Below are 21,350 nucleotides of genomic sequence, written 5' to 3' on the forward strand. Positions count from 1 at the left end.
GAAGGATTGTCCCAAAATGCTGTAGACAGAACTTTCCAACAAGACAATAGCAGAGTATAAAACAATTTTTGACAAGTTATATAATTTCAAAGGAATTTCTTTCAAGAGTTGCTCTCAAAATCACAGCAGACAGGCAGTATTATTTAGTACAAAAGCTATTTTAAATGAGGGTTGGGCGGAAAGGGCGGGAATTTTTTTTTTTTTTTTTACTGTCCTCTTTCCTCACTTGATGATTTCATCTCTTAGCACTACTTACTTTTACATAATCTTCTAAACCATTTTTAATGGTTCCTCTTCTGGCTTCACACTCATGTATAATTCTGAGCGCTAATGTTTTAAGAAAGCTGTATTTTTAAATATTGTCAGCTGTTTTTTTTTTCCTTTCAAAGGCAGCACATCAACTTCTGTTGTGTTCTTGTATTTCTTTTAGGTCTAAATCCTAAACAACATACAGACAGACAAAGCATATAGCTATGCTTTGCATCATTCTGTTTAGTGCAGAATAAGATAGAAGGAATCTTTCCTTCATGTTTTGGAAAGGCTGACAAAGTACTTTTTAGCTTCTACTGCAACAGTAAGGCAGCCACAGCCTCTGGTGGCTGCTGCCATGCCCCCTTTCCACAGGGAGATGTGAGAGAGGGAAAACAGATTTATATAGCAGCAGATATTCTGCTCTCATCTGTGCCTCTTCCATAGCCTTCCCAGCCTTGGCCCTATCTGCCCCCCATGCTCTCTAGTGCAAGGGGAACCCCTGTGAATCAAAGCTCTGTACCATGCAAGGAATTCTGTCCTTCTGCACAGCAGAACCACATGGGTTACACTGGCAGGAGACGGACTGCAGCCAAGGAATCAGTGATTAGTATAATAAATTCTTGTTCAAGGTGACTTTTAGTATTTCCCCCCTCTATTTTGGGCTGACCTTGCACTTAGTAAAATGTTCAGGGCTTACTAGCATCAGGACAGAAATCTCTACTAATACTAGTAATTCTTCACCCTACTCTGAATTCTGAATGGTATTAACAGCCAGATCCTCGAGTAAACATCTGGTCATAGGAGGGTTGTGAGTGTACTGTAAAAGGGTTTGTAAGCAAGGGGGAGACGTTGCCCTTTGGAGGTGGTCTGTTTTGTACCAATCAACATCCCAGATCTGGGGTTGGCTACCAGTTTCCTTCTGCCTGAATGTGCAGACTTTCAGCATACTGAATAGTATACCCAGTTCAAAACTAATTGGTTGGGGGTATTTCAATATACTGATGAGGAAGTAGTGTGACTTCCTCAAAAGTTGTCTCTGGAATTGAACTCTCACCTGTTTGCGCACACAAACACGAAATTGGGTAACTGTGTCTCACTTAATTTACACATGAAAATACCCATTTACACACATTAACAAATGCATTCAAAGACCACTGAAACTATGGCTGTAACAAGTTTGCTGTGTTCTTCTCTCAACCCACCCCATCAACAAGTATTGGAACACAGCAAGGAGATTTAATTAATTAATTCCTGCAGACTCACTATGGTAGCTATAGCTCATTAACTGCCTCTGCTAAATAACAGGGCTTGGGGACGAGGGGAGTGGTCCTCTCACAGGAGAGGAATCTAGATTGGAGGGCTGAGCTGCATCAAGAGAGGAATAGCCTGGGAAGGCAGCTTGGCATAATTCATCTTATGTATTTTGTGCTTATTAATAAAGCCAAACCCAAAGTTCTGACCTTTCACAACATTAGTGCCTCATACTACATTCTAACAGCTCTCAAGTAGTGGTTAATTATGGTTGATTGAGGCTTAAATGAATGCCTTTGTTCTAACAAAACAGAGGGGGAAAGTTTGAGAATAGAGTATCATTTGGCACAGCTCTATGCCAATGTATTTTGAATACAGAGAGCTGAGCAAACATATTGTACTTCATTCCAGCGCTGATTTCTCATTTAGCTTTTTTGAATAATGAGAACTTAAACCCCAGTGTGGTATTAGTAATATAGGCATCTGGCACCACTGATCATTCTAATTTAATTTGTTCAATGAGCTGACTGATTTCATACCTTTTGTCCCTGCACATCTGTTATGATGTGGTCTACTTCCCCCTCCTCTATCTCTCCCATCTTCACAAGGCTGACGTCTATGGTACCAACTGTCTTTCCACCATCAGGAGTCCTGAAACCAAAAATAATTAAAATTAAAAAGTTTATTCTTCAGCAGCCTCTCGTCACTTCAATACAAATATTTATGTCAGTACACATTTGCTCTTCCATTCATTTTGTAGCCGCTTTCATTTGTATTAAACTCATTTTCTACTACCATAAAGTAAATGGTAACAATAGGACAGGAATATATTTGTCCAACACTGCTTATAACAAGGAGAACTTTGAATATATTAGTTAAAACTCTAGATGGGCAAGTGCTCCCTAAAAGAAGATGGAACTCTTCCACAAATACTATGAATGTTCTAAATATTCTTCTGACTACACTTAAAAAGCTACAGCAGTTCTGCACGCCACCATAACACTTTAGTAGCTTTAAAGATGCTACTTTCTTATGACTAGTGTAATTAATCCACCTCCACAAGAAGCAGTAGCTATGTCAATGGGAGAAGATCTCCCGTTGACATAACGCTGTCTACACCAGGGATTAGGTCAGTATAACTACATTGCTCGGGGGCATGGATTTTTCTGCAGTTATGCCAATGTGAGTTTGTAATGCAGACCTGGCCTAGGGTACTACTAAGAAAACTCCATTACACACTGTGCCAATGCCCCATTTTATAATCTGCCAATTTACTGCACACATCAATTACTTTGGTTTATAACACTATCTGTCAGGAAAGGATATACAATGTGTATCACTAAACCTGCTGCTAAACCAAAATAGTGAAGCAAGTTTGAACACTTTTTGGCACTCCTCTCTATAGCTAACTAAGGACCAATACCATTCCTCAGCTACTGGGAAGATATTTCTAATCTACCACACAAATAAGCAGGGAAGAAACATTCCTGTATTCCTGAGTTTGTTGCCAATGAGTCAAAGATATAAAGTTCAAATTTGGATCTCTACATTTATGGTGGGATAAACGTCATCTGTAGCATGTAAGGTGCAGGGTGTCTCTTCAACTCCCACTGACTGCAAAACAGGACTAGGAGAGGGAAGTTTGGGGAATTATGAATGGTGAGAAGAACAGAGGACGGAGCTGGGTTTTAAGGAGAGGAAAGGAACTTGGAGGATGAAAAGTGGAAGACTATTCCAGGTGTAGGAGGCAGCATGATAAGAGGCATAAAATTGCAAGCAGTTAAAAGAGAGACTGGGAGTTCCATAGTCAGATGAGCAGATTGGGAAGAGTAGAGGGAATGAGGGACGGAAACGACTGCAAAGATGTATTTGAAGGCAATATGAAGGCTACGATTTAGTCAGGGGTATTTTTAGTAAAAGTCATGGACAGATCATGGACAATAAACAAAATTCATGACCCATGACCTGTCCATGACTTTTACTAGAAATACCCCTGACTAAATCTTGGGGCAGTTGCTGCTGCTCTGGTGGTGGTGTGGAGGTGGGAGAGGGGCCCCAGGGAGCTGCTGCAGGGAGTGGGGGTGGTGTGCTAGTGGCACCAGCTGCCAAAAGCCACCAGACCAGCAGCTGTTCTGGCCAACCCGGGGACTGCTGCCCGTGCAGTCCCCAGGGCCGGCTGCCTGGGAACCACTCGAGCAGCAGCCAGTGTGGCTGGCCCCAAGCCGCTCCAGCAGCGGCCAGGGGGTCACCTGAGCAGCTTCCCCCCTGAGCCAGCTGCTTGGGAAGCCCTGGGGTCAGCCAAACTGGCCGCTGCAGAAGTCTCAAAAAGTCACGGAATCCGTGACTTCCGCAACCTCCATGACAGACATGGAGCTCTATGACCATACAGATGAAAATGAGGAGCTTGAATCCGTTATGGTATGATAAGAAACAGGAAGGCACTGGAGAAAGGGCTATATGGTTGGCATGTTAGGAGCGAATAACTTTCAGAAGCTGAGTAACGTTAGGAAACATAGTTCCACTTTTTTATTTAATTTATTTATTTATAAGCTATACCATATTCTTGGGAGAATACTCAGAGAAAACACTATGCCTCCTCCTCATCAACATCAACCTTTTTATGGTTCCTTACAAAAACTAATTAATCAGTCCTCACATAGGAAGTAGGAAATAAGTATTATTTTTGACATTTTACTGGGGAAACGGACAGGGAGATTAAGTGACTTCCCCAAGGTAATATGGGCCCTGATCCTGCAATGAGAACCCTATGAGCTTTTCCTTAAACCTGTGCAGAGCCTCACTGACTTCAGTGGGACTTCGTGCTGTTCTCACATGTGTTCTTAATTTTACACACTATGAAGAGTCACAAAATAAGTCAATGGGCCTACTCAGAGTGTGGAAAGTTAAGCACACGTGTAGGTCTTTGCATGATCATGGCCGTGTTCACCATAGTTATTTGGGATATTTTCCTGTTCCAACAATACATTCTTAAAATGTAGTGACCTCTGTGGTTTAAGATAAATGTTTACTTAGTGGTACTAGCCACTGTTCTCTAAAATTGAAGACATTTAAATGTATATACTCTGACAATACAGAAATACAATTTTTTCTTACATAAGCTTTGTAAAATTTTATATAAAGCTTTTGTGTGTTATGTATGTGGGGTTTTGTTTGCTACAAACCAAGTGCACCAAACAATAATAAAAAACAACACACAAACAACCCTACATTAACTGACCAATAAGCATGCAACGGGGTGGAAATTAGTAGTAAAGAATCAGGATTTCAGGTTGCCATGGGTATTTATCAACAATACGTAAACAATTTTAAAATTTATGAAAAATAATTTGCTAGTGTCCTTTTAAAAAACAAAAGGTGACGCTAGTTTAATGGATTCATGGCAGTTCACTCTGTCCTTTGAATGACTACAGACTACAGCTTTGACCTAATTTTTCATCTCTTTTCTCTTTCTTGTGTCACAATTGGCACAGGTAGACCAAGCTCCAGTACTGAATAGATAAATCAATCTATGAGGAGAAAGAGAGTATGCAATACAAACTGCTGTAGCCAGGTCAAATATACCCTTTAAAACTTCTGTATCATGTCAGATGCAACTGGTAAAAGACTATAAAGAATGAGGAGTACTTGTGGCACCTCAGAGACTAACACATTTATTTGAGCATAAGCTTTTATGGGTTAAAACCCACTTCATCAGATGCATGCAGTTGAAAATATAGTAGGAAGATATATATATACACAGAGAACATGAAAAAATGGGTGTTGCCATACAGACTATAATGAAAGTGATCAATTAAGGTGAGCTATTATCAGCTGGAGAAAAAAACCTTCTGTCGTGATAATTAGGATGGCCCATTTCCAACAGTTGACAAGAAGGTCTGAATAACAGTGGAGGGGGGGGGATAAACATGGGGAAATAGTTTTACTTTGTGTAATGACCCATCCACTCCCAATCTTTATTCAAGCCTAATCACCCGTTTTTTCATGTTGTCTCTGTGTGTGTATATATATCTTCCTACTGTATTTTCCACTGCATGCATCCGATGAAGTGGGTTTTAGCCCATGAAAGCTTATGCTCAAATAAATTTGTTAGTCTATAAGGTGCCACAAGTACTCCTGCCATAAACCGCTTACAATCCAAATGACAAAAACATAGAAGATGAGATGCACCAGAAACCTACAGGAATAATCTGAGTTTCATGCATGCACACACACATGCAAACACTTCTCTAAAGAGAGTGAAGGTCTAGCAAACCAGAATGGGGAATGCATTCCATGCTTATGGGAAAAAGGCACAGAAACGGGAATGGAAGAAGGAGATGAACAAGATTTAGAGACTGACAATCCTGGCTAAGTGGAGGGGACATAGAGGCAAGTTGTATGAGATGAGATCAGAGATGGACACTTGCCTTGAACATAGGTAACAAGAAGTTTAAAATCCATGTTGGGGAGCATGGGATGTGAGTGGAGGCAGAGGACAAAGTGGTCTGATCAAAGGGCAAAAAAGATAAGTTTAGTGTCTGCCTTTGGATGGACAAGTGAAATGATAGATGTGTCAGGGACTCCAGAGATGAGGGGGGAAAAAGGGGGGGCGGCAAATCAAGATGGGAAATAATCAGCGCATGGATGAGTGTTTTCACTTTGGGGGCAGAAAGGAAAGGTTTGGATATGTCTTTAATGTTTCCTGTTTGGTGACATAACTCAAGAAGAGTTATTCTTATGGGCCTGGTTAGACTAGGATTTAAAGACATGATGTCAGCATGTGCTAACTAACACTTGTAAAAGTCTAGTGGAGACAAGGAGAAAGAAACCAGCTCAGAATGTGCTAAAGGTCTTGTCTACATCAGACTCTTACCATGTAACACATGCTACATCAGACTCTTACCATGTAACATCACACTATTAAATTCTGGTCTTGACAAAATCTTGGTATTGTGGCCTAGCTAAAACCAGGATGTAATGTAGATCTCACAAGAAATGCTGGACATCTGAGAGATATTTGGAAGTTGGGCTATGTAAGAAACAAGGGTATATATTGATAAGCATCTGCACTTCTGTATACTTATTCAAATTGAAACACAGAACTTACATGTAATCTCTGTAACCCCCTTGTAGCGGGGTGGTTACCCCACTCCGGCCCTGAATTGCTTAAAACAGCCCTGGGAAAGAGCTGTGGCAGGGAAAAAGCTGGGCTGATTGGGAAAGGAGCCACAGCTATATCCAGTGCAATCAGGGCCCAGCTGGCCCTTATAAAAGGGCAGTGGGCCAGAAGCAGAGACACACTCTCTCTGCCTTTAGAGGGAGAAGGGCCTGGCTGCTGGGTAGCGTACCTGGGTACCTAGGGCAGGGCAGGGCGAGGCGAGGCGAGGCGAAGGTCAGAGGAGCTGGGGAGCTCCAGCCTGGAAACCCCCCAGGCTGCAGGCCTAGTGTAAGGCCAAAAAGGGTACTGAGGTTGCAGGGGGCAGCCCACGGGTAGGCAGAGGCAGCAGGTCCAAACCCCCCTTGCCGGTGATGAGTGGCACTTACATTGAAGTCTGCCCCAGGGAATGGGGGCTAGTTGATGACGGGCAGTGGCCAAAGACTGAGGCGAGGTGGGGACAGAGGGTGGGGGGGTCCCCCAGGGAAGGGAGACCCAGATCTGTGGGGGTACAGCAGGTGGCAGCACCCCGGCGTGAAAGGGGACACCAGGGGTCCAGGAGGGACTTGGCCCAGTAGCAAGTGGGACACCAGCCTACAGAGGGCGCTCCGGAAGCTGGAAGAACTAATTCCCTGGATGACCAGCAGGAGGCGCTGCATCAGTGAGTTGTCGCCTGGTTACATCCCTGGTAAAAAAAGTTATAATTTTACAGACAACCACCATAACAGAGAATGATAAATAACCAAGGATTTTCAGAAATGACTAGTGATTTGGGTTGCCTCAGTTTTAGGGTGTCCAGATTGAGACACCTTAAGGGGGCCTTAAAGTGCTGAGTATCCATCCTCTGATATTCAGGCCCTTTTAGGCTGTGTTATATCGAGCACCCAAGGTATGCAAAATCCATGGTCATCTTTCAAAATCGTGAGCAACTAAATAACTTGCATGTGTACTGTGCCTGTCATGTTGTAGAATGAAACTTTACAAAATGAGGGTCCAAAAAAGAATAGACATAAAGAATCCCTTCACGTCTAGCTCCCTCTGGGATGAAAAATGTTAACTATATAACAGCACACAGCAGTCCTAAACAAGGAGACAGAAACAGAAGTAAAAAAAAGGTGCATCCAAGTGTGTGTGTGTGTGTGTGTGTGTGTGTGTATATATATATATAGATAGATTTAAAAAAAAAAGAAAAAGCAGCAATTTTAATAGACTATATGTGATTACTTGACTTTAAATTTTGCAAAGACCGCATTAACACCCCAATTCTTGTGTAAGTTATGGTGAGATCTTTGTCTCTTTTAACAGGTAATGCCTAACAGTGTTCCTTACCACAAGGCTGGGGCTTGTCTTCAACCGCTCATTCACAAAGAAGTGTCACTTTGGACTTGTCTAAGAGAGGTTGCTGTTTTAATGATACCAGTATGGTTAAGCAGCAAAACCAGTTTGGGAAGCCAAATAAGATTTAAAAAAAAATAACCCACATCCCAAACCAATATAGCTATACTGGTATAATTTTTCTCGTGCAGACCAGACCTTAATGAGAACCAGCACCACTTCCCTCTGAGTGGTGCCAGAGGCCTTTAGCTATAGAAATATTCACAAAAAAAATGTGAAAATATCAGAATGCGTGCTCTTTCTATTTTGTGATATTGTCAGACTTTTCACTCAAATATTCTGGAGCAAAGCATTCTGAAAGCTTCAACATTCACTTAGGATGAAGGTCACTGAACTTGTGAATTCTGTGATTCATCAGCTGCAGATATCCAGATAGACCCAGTGCTGGGCTACACTACGAAGTCAGGTCAGCTTAACTACATTGCTCAGGGCTGCAAAAAATTTCAACCCCCGGTGCATCGATCGGCCCAGCATTGATCCCCGGTACATGTCGACATACCCTAATTCTCTGCTCATGCCACCCTTGGCTCGACAGTAGGTCAGAGTGCCAGCTAGTAATAACCAGAACGCAGTGTGCTATTGCGGCAGGATGGGGCAGCAGGGGAACCAGCTATGCTGACAGTACACCTGCTAGGGAGTTTCTCCTCATTTGTGCTGTCAGGGCAGTGAATTTGTTCCCATAACTTTTGGAGTTGGATTTTAAATTACATTTTGGTCCCGAAAACTATATCTCAGCTAGGGCACTACAGAGTGCTAGACAGGCCAAAAAAATGTAGCAAGACTTTTGAAATTACATCAGCATATAACCACAGCAGAATAGAGAAAATGAGGCCCCCAATGCAATGAATATGTTCAGATTCCTTGAATAACGTGTATTTCCCATACATACTGCTTTCATTCGTACTCTTCATAAAGTACTATAAACCTGCGTTAACCACAGTGTCCCTTTTTAATCTGAAGGAATACATCTATCATTGCTAGCAGACATGGTGTTGCCTATTTAACTATTGGGTGCTCTCCAAGAGATCTTTGAGGATTATTTGAAAACAAGTCAAATAAGGTTTTAAAACAATTGCTCTTCTGTGCTTTTAATGTAACACAGTATGATGGTGTTATATACATAGGAGATGCCAACCAAGAAAAGTATATTAAGATTTTACTATCTCTTGAAGGATTGAAAACTTCAATCCATTTTGCTCCTCTTCAGCTTTATTGATTAATAAATATTTTGAATATGAAAACTCAGAACTGATGATTGGTTCCCATGGCCGTAACTTCACTAATAAAAATGGCTTATGAACACAAAGCAAAAGAGAAGCAGACTGTGTATTTGCATAGCCTTGTAAATGAGAAATGAGCAATTGCCTGAAAAGGAAAATGTCTGACTTTCAGTTGTTCCAATCTCAAGGCAAGTAGTGCAGGCTAATACTTAGTTTAACACAAATTCTTTTCCCACCAAAGTAATGCATTTTGAAAGACAGGAGCTCATTTTCGTATGACAAATGTATTAATTATTGTCATTATGAACATTGTCGTCTTTGTTTGACATGGGCTTTGTGCTTCACATGACAATCAGCTTTCTGTTTTCAAACTGTTTCACTGATAAATAAGATGTTAAAATAGAGGATAAACGAATGACACTTTTTAGAGTTAAATGTATTCACTCCTGTCACTGCTTCACTATAAGGTTACGTTGTTTTTTTTTATCAAAACAAGTTATTCTTAGCTCTTCTGGAGTCCTGCCTAGTGTTTAAAGCCAAGCTGCTGTCCATCTGCCTCCTGTGGCCGATCATGACAAGAAGCAGCCAGGAAATAATTTCAGAACACAGACTAAGTAAAACTTAGCTAGTTGAGCACAGACTCAAATTGCTCATGAAAGGGCAACAATAGTTCAAATACATTGCTTTCTGTACTAATTACTAGTTCCAGAAGTTACACACACAAATTCCTTTTCTTTCATTAAATATGTTAAATGTTGCTCAGATTCAATGTTTTTTTCATCCTTGAGCACCCTGAACCCCAGCCTTTCAATTTCACTTCATATGTCAGAAAATAGCTGTTTTTTATCTCCTCTTTGGGAAAATTTTTTTTTTGCCTTTGGTTTTTTTTTGCCTTCCTGGTTGAATGTCAAGGGAAAAAATATAACCCAGAAGGACAAAGCAACATTGAAATCCAAGAACATCAATAAACGAATTAACATTTAACTACACCGTAAACCCAATTGCTACCATACAACCATCAGCAGAGCTTCCTGGGGAGCATGACAAGGTATCAATACTATGACTAGACTATCATGGAAAATTTGAAGTCTGGGTACTGTTCACACTAGTAGAGGAGAAGGCAACATTATGGTTACATCTACACTACAGTTGGGATCGAAGCTCTAAAGACTGATTTACCGGTGGTCGATTTAGTGGGTCTAGTGAAGACCCACCAAATCGACAGCAGATCGCTCTCCAGTCGACACCTACTCTACCCCCGAGGAGAAGAGTAAGGTAAGTCGATGAGAGAGTTTCTCCCGTCAACCCCCTGCAGCGTAGACCTCGTGGTAACTGGACCTAAGGTATGTCGACTCCAGCTACGTTATTGATGTTGCCGGAGTTGCACAGCGTAGGTCGACTTACATTTAAATAGGGAATAGCAGAACACTCAGACACCTTCTGGTTAGAAATCAGGTTGAACATCCAATCCAACAAAGATATAGGTTGTGCTGCACTGGTCCATCAAAAGATTGATACTGGGGTAAACTAACCCCTTAAACAGGCACAAAGGTAAGCAGCACTATAAGCCATTGCAGACATGGTTCAGAAAGGCATAACGTACCCTTCCATCAGCCCTTGGACCTCATCCAAACTTCAGGTTAAGACAAAGGAAGGCCATACCAGATTCTGTGTGGACTATCGAAAATTAAATGAAGTCACTTTAAAGGATTCTTATCGATTAATATGAATAGATGATACTCTGAACTCTGTAACTAGCTCAGTCTGGCTTTCCAGATTAAAAGCGAATATCAGCAAGTAGAAGTATGTCCAAAAGACGAGAAAAAAAACTGCTTTCACAGCAGGACAAGGTTTGTGGGAATTTAAAGTGATAGATTTTTGGCTTGTGCAATGCACCAGCCGTATGTGAAAGGCTAATGGAGACATGGCATACCACCTTCATCTTATCCGTTATAGCTAGATGATATCTTGGTGCATGCTAAAACATTTGAGCAAGAACTAAAACATTTATATAAATAGTCTGTGACAAACTGAAGGGGGTCAATTTGCAACAGAACCCAAAGAAATGTGAGTTGTTCCAAAATGTAGTAGTCTGCCTTGGGCACACAATAAGTGAGGAAGAAATTTCCACTACCAAAAAGAAAATTGAGGGTGTACTAAGCTGGCCAACTCCCCTGACATTTATAGGCTGGCCATATATCCAGTTCTAAACTGGACAGTCCTGCTTTTCGAATGTTTGTTCCCCAACTCATACTGAGACAAAATCGGAAGTGGGGCAGTGTGCTCTTCAAAATGGCACCCCCTCATGACAGTGCATATAAGGCCACACCCAGGGGCCTTGGATCACGCCAGCAGGAACAGGCCCACACTCTTCCTGGAAGTACCAGAATATCTGGTACTCTGGGAATGTGAGAGTGGCCTACTTACTGATTTGCAGAATTTTACAGGACTCTGCTCCTATTATAGAGGTTCATTTGTGGATTTATCTATATTGAAAAATCACTGCAAGTTGGGTGAGAAGGCAAAACCATTTCAGTGGTCAGCAGAAAGTAATGTAGCATTTTCAGAGTTAAAAATGCTCTGCTAACTGCTCTTGTATTGTCCTATCCATGTTTCAAAACTCCATTCATATTGGACACAGATGCTAGTGCTTGGGGACAGTATTAACACATGAACACAAAGAACTTGAGAGGGTGGTAGCTTATTAAACTTCTACTGTAAGTTCTCCCAAGAGAAATGATTGCACCATCTGAAAAGAACTCCTAGCAGTGGTTAAATCTATAGAACAGTTTCATCACTATTTGTATGTGGGGGAAGATTACGATCAGGACAGACCATGCTTTCCCACAATGGTTCTTCAGATTCAGAAATCCAGAGGGCCAGCTTGCCAGGTGGATGGAGAAGTGGCAGTACTATGATTTCCCAGTCACAGATAGGTCTGGCCATAAGTGTGGTAATGCTTTTCCAGACGGTCTTGTTGGGAAGCTATTTGCAAACAATGCCCCAAGCAGGAGAGCAAGGAATTCGTTACTAAAAGGGATGGGTGTGTCTCTCTCTTCCTCTAATTTACAGAGGTGCCCATGTTCATGGTTCATCCATTGGAAGAATGGGAATGGGGACGAGGCCTGGACCTCAGAGCAACTAAAAACTTCACAATGATCTTGATATCAGGATAGTGTATGACTATCTAGACTCTGTAGAAATCTTACAATACAAAATTGAAAGAGTTTACATCCTTGCAAGGGAAAATCTGAGGACGCTCTCTGACAAAATGAAAAGGCTATATGATGTAAGGTCATATGGGGAAACTTTTAAAATAGGGGACCCGGTCTGGATCCACAATTCTAGAAGGAAGAAGGGAGGAACTCTCAACTAGATAAACCTTGGGAGGGACCCTATAGAGCAGGGGTGGCCAATCTGTGGCTCCAGAGCCACATGCGGCTCTTCAGAAGTTAATATGCAGCTCCTTGTATCGGCACCGACTCCGGGGCAGGAGCTACAGGCAGCAACTTTCCAATGTGCCGGGGGGTGGGGGTGGGGCTCCCTGCTCAACCCCTGGCTCTGCCCCAGGCTCTGCCCCCACTCCACCCCTTCCTGCCCCCTCCCCCGAGCCTGCCGTGCCCTCATTTCTTCCCCTCCCCCCAAGCCTCCTGCATGCCACGAAACAGCTGATCGGGACGTGCAGGGAGGGAGGGAAGGGGAGCTGCTGATTGGCAGAGCTGCTGGTGGGCAGGAGGTGCTGGGAGCTGGGGTGGGTGGGGGGGAGCTGATGGGGGGCTGCTGACGTATCACTGCGGCTCTTTGGCAATGTACATTGGTAAGTTCTTGTTCCTTCTCAGGCTCAGGTTGGCCACCCTGGCTATAGAGTACTGACCCAAATAAATGAAGTTGTGTACAGGGTTTAGCTGGGTCCCAGGACTAAACCCAAAGTTATCCATAAGAATCGTCTGAAAGGATATCAGGGGGACAGAATTTTAGCTTGGCTGCACCCTGAATCTGAGAATGTGGAAGTCGAGGATGGAAAAGTTGTTACAGAAGTTAATTCCCAATTAGGAAAGAATGGTCAGGATGTACCTCGGCCAACAAATTCCACAGAAACAACAGGCATTCTTTGCGGGGCTGATTGTAAGAAAATCCAGGTCGAAAAAAAGACACAGATTTAGGTAGGAATAAAATTCTTGTGAGTTGGTGATATGAAAACAGGAAGACACTGTACAAATGTAAATAGTTAACCTTGTATCATTTTAAATTTCTTTTTGTTTGGGATGGATTGTTGGGTGTCACTGTTTTGGGCTTCACTGGGATGATGGGTAAAGCTGAGATGGTGGCTGGTGTTATAAATTGGATGAAACCTTGTTGTGGGATTGAGGTTGATAGGTGGAAACTCACCTTTCGATTAACACAACTGTAAGCATAAACTCTACCCCTGACAAAAGTAGTGTGTGAAGCTGCCCTGGAGCTTCGCTGAGTGTTGTTTTGGGTGCTACAGGCGTGGGGGAAGGCAGAACACAGACAGTGAAGGTATGTCTACGCTACAAATGCTACAGCAGCACAGCTATGGCACTGCACCTGTGCCACTATAGCACCGTAGTATAGATGCTTCCTGCATTGACAGAAGGGTTTTTCCCATCAACGTTGTTAATCCGCTTCTCTGAGAGACAGTAGGTAGGTCTACAGAAGAATTCTTCCTCAACATACACAAGTCTGCACTGGGGGTTAGTTTGACCTCACTATGGTGCTCAGGGCATTAAATTTTTTGCAGCTCCAAAAGATGGAGCTAGGTCAATCTAATTTTTAAACACGGACACGAGAGAGAGAGAGAGAGAGACTGCACATGAGCACGTGCAAGAAAGAGCAGCTGAAAGCATGTCTGACCTTGGCAGAAACCTGTGGAGAGGTTTCTGAGTCGGGGTGCAGGCTGCCAAGAGTGCTCTGGTGCTGTTTCTTGCTATTTGATTCTTTTTACATTCAGAGACACAGGACTGAATGTACATTCGTTGTAAATAAACAAATCTGCAGAAAAATACATGACTACCACCAATTTTTACTCCCTACTGAACAGCCACAGGGCCCCAAACTTTGACTATCCACTTGGGTCAAAAGGGGCAACATAGTAAAGAGGTAAGATCACTGTATTATTAAAAATCTACATGACAAATATACCTACCCTCTATCCTTGAATAGAAGTTCAGATGATATTGAAATGCTTAGAACATTGAGAAACAAGTACAGGACAAAATGAATTGTTGAAATTTAAGTACAACCTTATGTTCATAAAGTAGTATAGTACAGTATAGACCACAGGGAGACACTTTCACATATATTTTCTTCAGGAAAAGGTAAATCTATAGACTGGTATGTCTATCCTGAATCTTTGTGAATTCCCTTGTTTTTGTAAGGTTAGTTCCACTTGTCATAGAGTTCTGATGTGGGAGTGGTCTTCAGAGGTACCTTCAGGACTCAAATTAGAGCAGTATATACCAGCACCTCTCCCGGACTGCCTTCTTGTTTTCTAGAATCTCAAATGTTGTTTTTTTTGTTTTTTTTTTAAAGTACGTTTCTAGCTGTTACATTTGCACAGAAACACTCACTTCTGGTTTTGAAGGTTAACTGATGCAGTGATGTCTGCCTGAATTTCCAGACCGCCTGAAATGATAGCTCTGGGAGGCATGAACTGCCCCATGTGTCACTATGGGACACTAACTCAGATGCTACTGTAAGTGTGAAACTTCTGCCCATGTCAGAAAGGAGGGGAAGGATCACACTATGAAATTCTGCACAATCTACTCTGATTGACATCGTGTTTTGTCACCACAATTAACTAGGCCTGGAAGAGTATCACCTCTTATTCTCTTCTCCAGTGAAGAAGAAACCAAGCTCAAGGGTGCCACCCATGCCCCACACAGGGGAAGCCAAACCTGAGGAGTTCAGTGGAGCTCAGACAGCATGTACGATCCTGTGTGGAATATCCATACAATCTACAGAGAGCAGCATCACAGATGGATAGAGCTTAATTTTGTGGGGAGAGATTAGAAGAGCACCATTATTTTTTGTCCTCTTTTACCCCCGTGTAGCTCAGTGGAAATCACACCACAATAACCAAGTACAGATGTGACAAAGGATGGCACATCTTCCTATCTCACCTAGTGACATCACATACACATTGAACAGGAGGGGTAACAGAGCACAAGCCTGTGGCAATATTCATAATGAGAGTAATACACTTGAAATGAAAGGATCTTCCAGAGAATGGGGAATGCCATCATCATTGCAGACTGGCTGATGAAGGGATTTATTTTTCGGGTTAGAATTACCATAAAGCCTAAAGGCCCCAACCTTATTGTGCATGTGCATGGTACGTGCAGCACAAACACATACTAGGAAAGCGTCCCTGTCTTGAAGCGCTTACAATCTAAAACTAATGAACTAAACCAGTCTAAATTACTTGAAGCAGCCATCAGTGCTCCTAACTCAGGTTTGCTGACAACAGCACAGGAGTGGGTGAATCTGCATCTCCAGTGAACATATATTGCCAAATTGATATTCAGAAATATCTAGCCTGCTGAAGATGACTTTTTCTTTTATATTTGGCAAATTTACTATTTTTTTCATCAAACCTTGTTATTTGGCACATCACCACCACCCACTGACAAGTTTTTAGATGAGCCATAATTTAGCCCTTTGGAATTTTCAGAATGGAAACTGTACTTCAAAATCTCTAAAAGGTTAAATTCCTTCAGAAGAGACAGGTTTTGCACCTTGCCAAAACCAAAGCAATACCTCAAATTGACCTGTTCAGGCAGGTTTTGATAATTATATATAGACACACACATTCCCCTAAAACACTCATTTGGTGGACAGTCTAGAAAATATCAGTCTTTAAACATTAAGGGCTGTAACAAAGAAAACAAAAATGAAAACCCAAAATGAAAGGACAGATTAAAAACCCTACTGGTGTCTCAAAAGGAAGTTCCTTGGCTTGTATCCTTAGTCACTGCCGAGAAGAAAGGAGGGGAGAGGGCAGAGAAAGAGTACACCTTTGGTGAAGAATTGAATGTTATCAGAAACCAAAGCCACCGAGGGTATGTCAATGCTGCAATAAAAGACATGCACCATCAAGTATCAGGGCCTGGGTCAACTGACTTGGGCTCACGGGACTCAAGCTGCGGGGCTAAAAATAGCAGCGTAGAGGTTTGGGCTTGGGCTGGTGCCTGGGATCTGAAACTCCGAGGAGGGGGAAGGTCTTAGAAAAGCCCTGAGACCCTCCCCATTCGCAGGGTTTCAAAACCCAGGCTCCAGCCCAAGCTCAGACGTCTACACTGTTAGCATCAGCCGCACAACCTGACCTACTCGCAAACCCAAGTCAATTGACCTGTGCTCAGACTCAGCATCACAGATTTTTTTTTGCAGCAGAGACATATCCTGACCCTCCCTCAACCTAAACACTACTGTCCTTTACCACGACCACCCCCACAAAAAAACCTCCCACCTGTAGAACTACAGAGGAACAAGGCAACTCTTTCAAAATCCATCGTTACATGGTTTAGTTTGTGTTTTTCCTGAGCAAGAAAATGCTAAAATGTCAGTAAAAAGAAAGTATGGGCCAGATTATATGATGAGAGCAATATCTACCTGGTATTACAGAGAGCTAGTTTCAGCTCCCTCAGTCTCCGCTTTGCTTTGTCCCAGACCTAGCATGGGTTACAGCAGCCCTGGGCTACTCTAACTTACACCAGCTTGCAAAGCTCCTCCCAAGCAACTGTACATCAGCTAGGAATAGATGGAGCACAGTTTGCCTGGCAATGCCCTCAACAGGCCTGTCCCTCATCCCTGACACTTCCCCAGCAACAGGGATGCTGCAGGAAGGGGATTACCAAGAAGCCAGATTTTACTGCCACTGAGGAGGAATGGGCAGTATTGTCTCCTTCTGCACTGCCTGGTGACATAATGAGAGAAGAGTAATTCTGTGACTCTGGCCCACAGCCATACTCAAGAAACAATTCAACATTCATAAGTTTTTTTTAAAATGTCTTTTAAATTTCAACCCACTAACAATTTAGTGTTCTGGAGTTCAACTGGAATGGTTTCAAACAGCTGTCTTTTACTATTAGATGTACAAAAAATGTATGAGACAAAAACAAAACTTGACAAAAAGCAAACCTACAAAGGTCCAATTCAGACCCAGTACCCTCTGGGAACCCAGTAAGGCTAATGCTGTAAACTAATATTTTGTTATATTGTGATTTTATGCAATATGAGAATGAAAATCAATACACTCTGTCAATACATCATGGTCTCTAAATCAAATAGTATATACCTCCCCATCTGCCCCCATGTCTACATGCAACTCCCATTACTTTTAATAGGGAGTTGCATGTACATAAAAGTTGAATGTACATAACAGGGAGTGCAGGTACATAAAAACCAGATTTATGCCCTCTCCAAAAAGGGTGTTGAAGGCCCTTGGCACAATGAAACCACTGCTGTTCTGATGAACGCATTTGAGTTTGGGCTATCTGCACCAAGACAGGGTGTGCAGCTCATGTGCCACCAAATCTAGTTCTATGTGGACTTCTGGTGCATCTATACGCAGCATCTTCAAGGAGAACAGGAAGAGGAGGAAGGGATATATAATATAACAAGAGCCTAATATGTACAAATGTTGAGCATCTTAAATTCCAGATGAAGTCAATAGTAGCTGTGGGTGTTCAACATCTCTGAAAACCAAGTCCTAAGGGCCTGATCCAAAGCCTTTAAAGTAAATAGGAGTTTTTCTATTGGCTTCAAACCGATATAGATTATGCCCTGAATAATTTGCCTAAGGTCATAAACATAAGTCTGTGTCAGAGCGGAAATTGAACTCTCCTGATTCCCAGCCCATTGTATTAAACACAAACCCATCCATTCCATCCTTTCTTCCTGTTAACACAGGGCCACATCTAAAACACTGGGCCTCATTCTCCACAGCCTTGTACCTTGTATAGTCATATACATTTGTGCAGAGTTCTGCATTGCAATTCTGATTTGGTAGCGTTTCATACCTACTTTACACAGATGTAAGTGATTACAGAAGGTGCAAGGCAGTGGTGAATCAGGCCCAGTGTACTTAAACATGCCAAATATTCAAATCCTGGTCACTTCATGATAGTAACATTTAGATTCTACAAAAATATAATCTACTAATTAAGTGAGAATAAGATTTATATTCCCTGTTGTAGCAATCTTTGAAAGGACTTTTCCAAATATAACTGCTCTGCAATTTTTCTGTAGGGGATCATATCAAAGAGCGAGTAACCTTTTCTAACCTGACACATGGGAAGCTCTGACTTAAATAATTGGTATTTCTCTTTAGCTTTGTGCATAGTAGAAACAGAGGCACTTGAGGTTAACATCTAATATACCTGAAGTAATTCTGAGTTTCAAACACAGCCAAGCCACAATCATTAAATGTCACGGGTTATTAGTCTGAAATGGTTTACAACAGACAAAAAGACCTACCTCAGGGTAAGGGTCAACTGTTGTTCCTTTGACTTCACCAAGTCTCCTACTTTAAAAGTAGTCAAGCCCAGAAAGTTTCGCTACAAAACACAGGGGAAAAGAGAGAGAAAGGAAGACATCATCATCAATTTCTGAAGTTTTAATCATTTCATTTTCAGCCCAATGCCTGCAAATCTGTCTTTTGTAGCAAGAGAAATTTTAAATTGGAACCCACTAGCTTGATGTATTATCCCGTAGAATACTTTCATACATCAGTGACACCATTATCAATAATTTGTAAAGCTCAGATTTTACAGACAGGAATCCATCTTTTTCATTAAAAACAATCAGTCTGACAATCTGACAAATAGCGGGCTGTAAAATGTACACTCGCAAGAAAAAGTTTCATTTAGTTTGAAGGGTTTTTTTTCCTATTCAAGTGATTTCTGTATCACAGCAAATGTTAAATCTTCAGTGTTTTACCAATGTTGTTCTTGCTACAGTAATTCCTCAAACCCTTAGGCATTATCTTCTTTGAACTCGAGATATTAATGTATTTGCTTGCTCGAGTTATTTTTATGTTGGGCTCAATACAAGTTATTAATAGAAATGCTGTATTTTCTGAGTATATAGCAATGTTTGTAAGCATGTTTCCTTGGGTATTTCCAACCAAGGGTGGACCAATTTTATTCCAGTACAAATAAAGAGAAATATACTCATCCAGCTACATTTTCTAAATTTCTGTTGACCTACTATGCTATATGTTGTCTTTCTACCAATGTCAGCCTTTTGCATCCTCAAGGAAATTATGCAAACATTTTTTGTTTTTCTCAAGAGAACTTTTTACCCTCTCTCAATATCTCTGCTGCTCAGAACTAAAACTTCACTTTACCAGTTGTACAAGAGTTCTTCTTACTCTAGGGACAATGAGCATGGAAAGAAAATAACCTAAAACTTTCTTCTATGAAGATTTTTTTTGAAAAATATACAGCAACTCACTGGAAGTTGATGTGAAGAAATTACAGATATTTTCATTAAGTCACATCAAGTATGCAAACATCATCAACAAATAAGCAGGGTTTTTTGCATAATAATTTTATTCTTTATTCCTTTTGTAAGGCTAACAAAAATGAAAGGTCTAACAGCAAATGCAATGTGCTTGCAGATGACAAAATCCAGGTATAGGTCTCGAGCACACTCACATGCTCTCAGGGTCAGCCCGGACCATATGGAGGTAGCACATTCAATCCTTGGAAAATGGAGACCAACATGTGTTTCAGCTGAGCTGCTCAGCAGCAGTATGACACCATCTGACAAGCGTTGTACCCTGCCTTCCTTTGGTAAGGCCAGTCTGAATCAGGGCCTTGGAATTTTCGAATGTGGGCTCCAAAGTTTAGTACTCAGACAGGCTTTTAGGCACATAAAATGCATAGCTGGGAACCTAAGTGCCAATTTAAATGCCCAGATGTAGAGCCCTACAATTGGCTTCCGAGTTTAAAAGCTGGGTCTTCAGCATGGCCAAGCTGAAAGCCTCCTCAGGCTTATGTTGATGTCCATGTAATGATTCAGTTTCCATCCCTGGCTGCACAGTTAGGCAGGAAGGGAATGAAGATGGTATAAAACATACAAGCCGAGAGAAAGAGAAAAGGTGCCAAAGAGGCAAGCTGTGGGGAGGGGTGGATCAAAAGGAGGAAGTAAGGAAGAGGAAGACTGGAGACATGAGACAGAAACAGAGTGGGTAAAATAGTATGATTATGTAATTAAAGACTGTGCTGTGTCTTCACTGCCAAAAAGGTGCGTTTTTAAGTGAGATAGCTAACTCGACCCACCTATCTCACTATACCTCCCACAATGCCTTGTTTCTGCTAAGATTTTACAGCAAGACAGCAAACATATTCGCTATCTCACTGTAAAAACACAGAAGACACAGCCTGTATCATAATGTGTACACATAAGGGAGAACAATTAAGGTTGCTCATACAACCTTAATTCTGGCATTTCCTAACTTTTGAGTCCTTGACTTTGCAATCTTAACATTCCTTTGCATTTTTAATATGCAATTTGGATGGTAAACTTTGTGTTCTTGTAGAGTGCCAATTACTACAGGGCTTTGATCTCAGTTGGGGCCTCTAGGTGCTACTGCAATACAAATTAATAGTAGCAATTCCTTATATGAACGGAATGGGGGAGAAACAAACATCTTGCCCATTTGTGGTGGCCCTCACAAGCCAAGGCCCTACAGCGCGGCAAGGTCTCATAGCCTCTGCAATTAGCCTTGTGTTATCAGATGTTTGGCTGTGTGTGTGTGTTTTTTGTGTGCTGTCCCAGCTCTGTGCAGATAGTTGGCACAGCAGACCTCAATTAAACTGCCCAATGACCACAAGATCTGTTAAGGTACAAAGGCGCCTGGCCAGGTTTGTCGTTGAAGAAGCATGGTAATAGCACCTGCCAGACTCTACGAGGATACTAAGACATGAATGCCCATGACAATGGATGCAGCTCAGTGAATGGCGGGATTTTCCATTCCTCCCTAGGTTGGCCAAAGGGTTAAAGCAAGGTATCCCAACATTTATAGACTGAGACAAAATCTGGGATAAACA

At 41.8% G+C, this 21,350-nt stretch overlaps 1 protein-coding gene across 4 annotated transcripts in view; it reads right to left on the reverse strand.

The window, feature by feature from the left end:
- INPP4B (inositol polyphosphate-4-phosphatase type II B) overlaps window positions 1-21,350 on the reverse strand; it is a 486,205-nt gene that overhangs the window by 170,851 nt on the left and 294,004 nt on the right. For all 4 annotated transcript variants that reach the window (XM_073341213.1, XM_073341212.1, XM_073341215.1 and 1 more), the window contains 2 exons: window positions 18,772-18,851; window positions 2,043-2,154 (listed from right to left, as the gene is read on the reverse strand). In XM_073341213.1, the coding sequence (XP_073197314.1) occupies window positions 2,043-2,154; window positions 18,772-18,851 (192 nt within the window). The remainder of the gene's footprint in view (window positions 1-2,042; window positions 2,155-18,771; window positions 18,852-21,350) is intronic.

The sequence above is a fragment of the Lepidochelys kempii genome, chromosome 4 (genome assembly GCF_965140265.1).
Source record: "Lepidochelys kempii isolate rLepKem1 chromosome 4, rLepKem1.hap2, whole genome shotgun sequence".
NCBI classification, from domain to species: Eukaryota; Metazoa; Chordata; order Testudines; family Cheloniidae; genus Lepidochelys; species Lepidochelys kempii.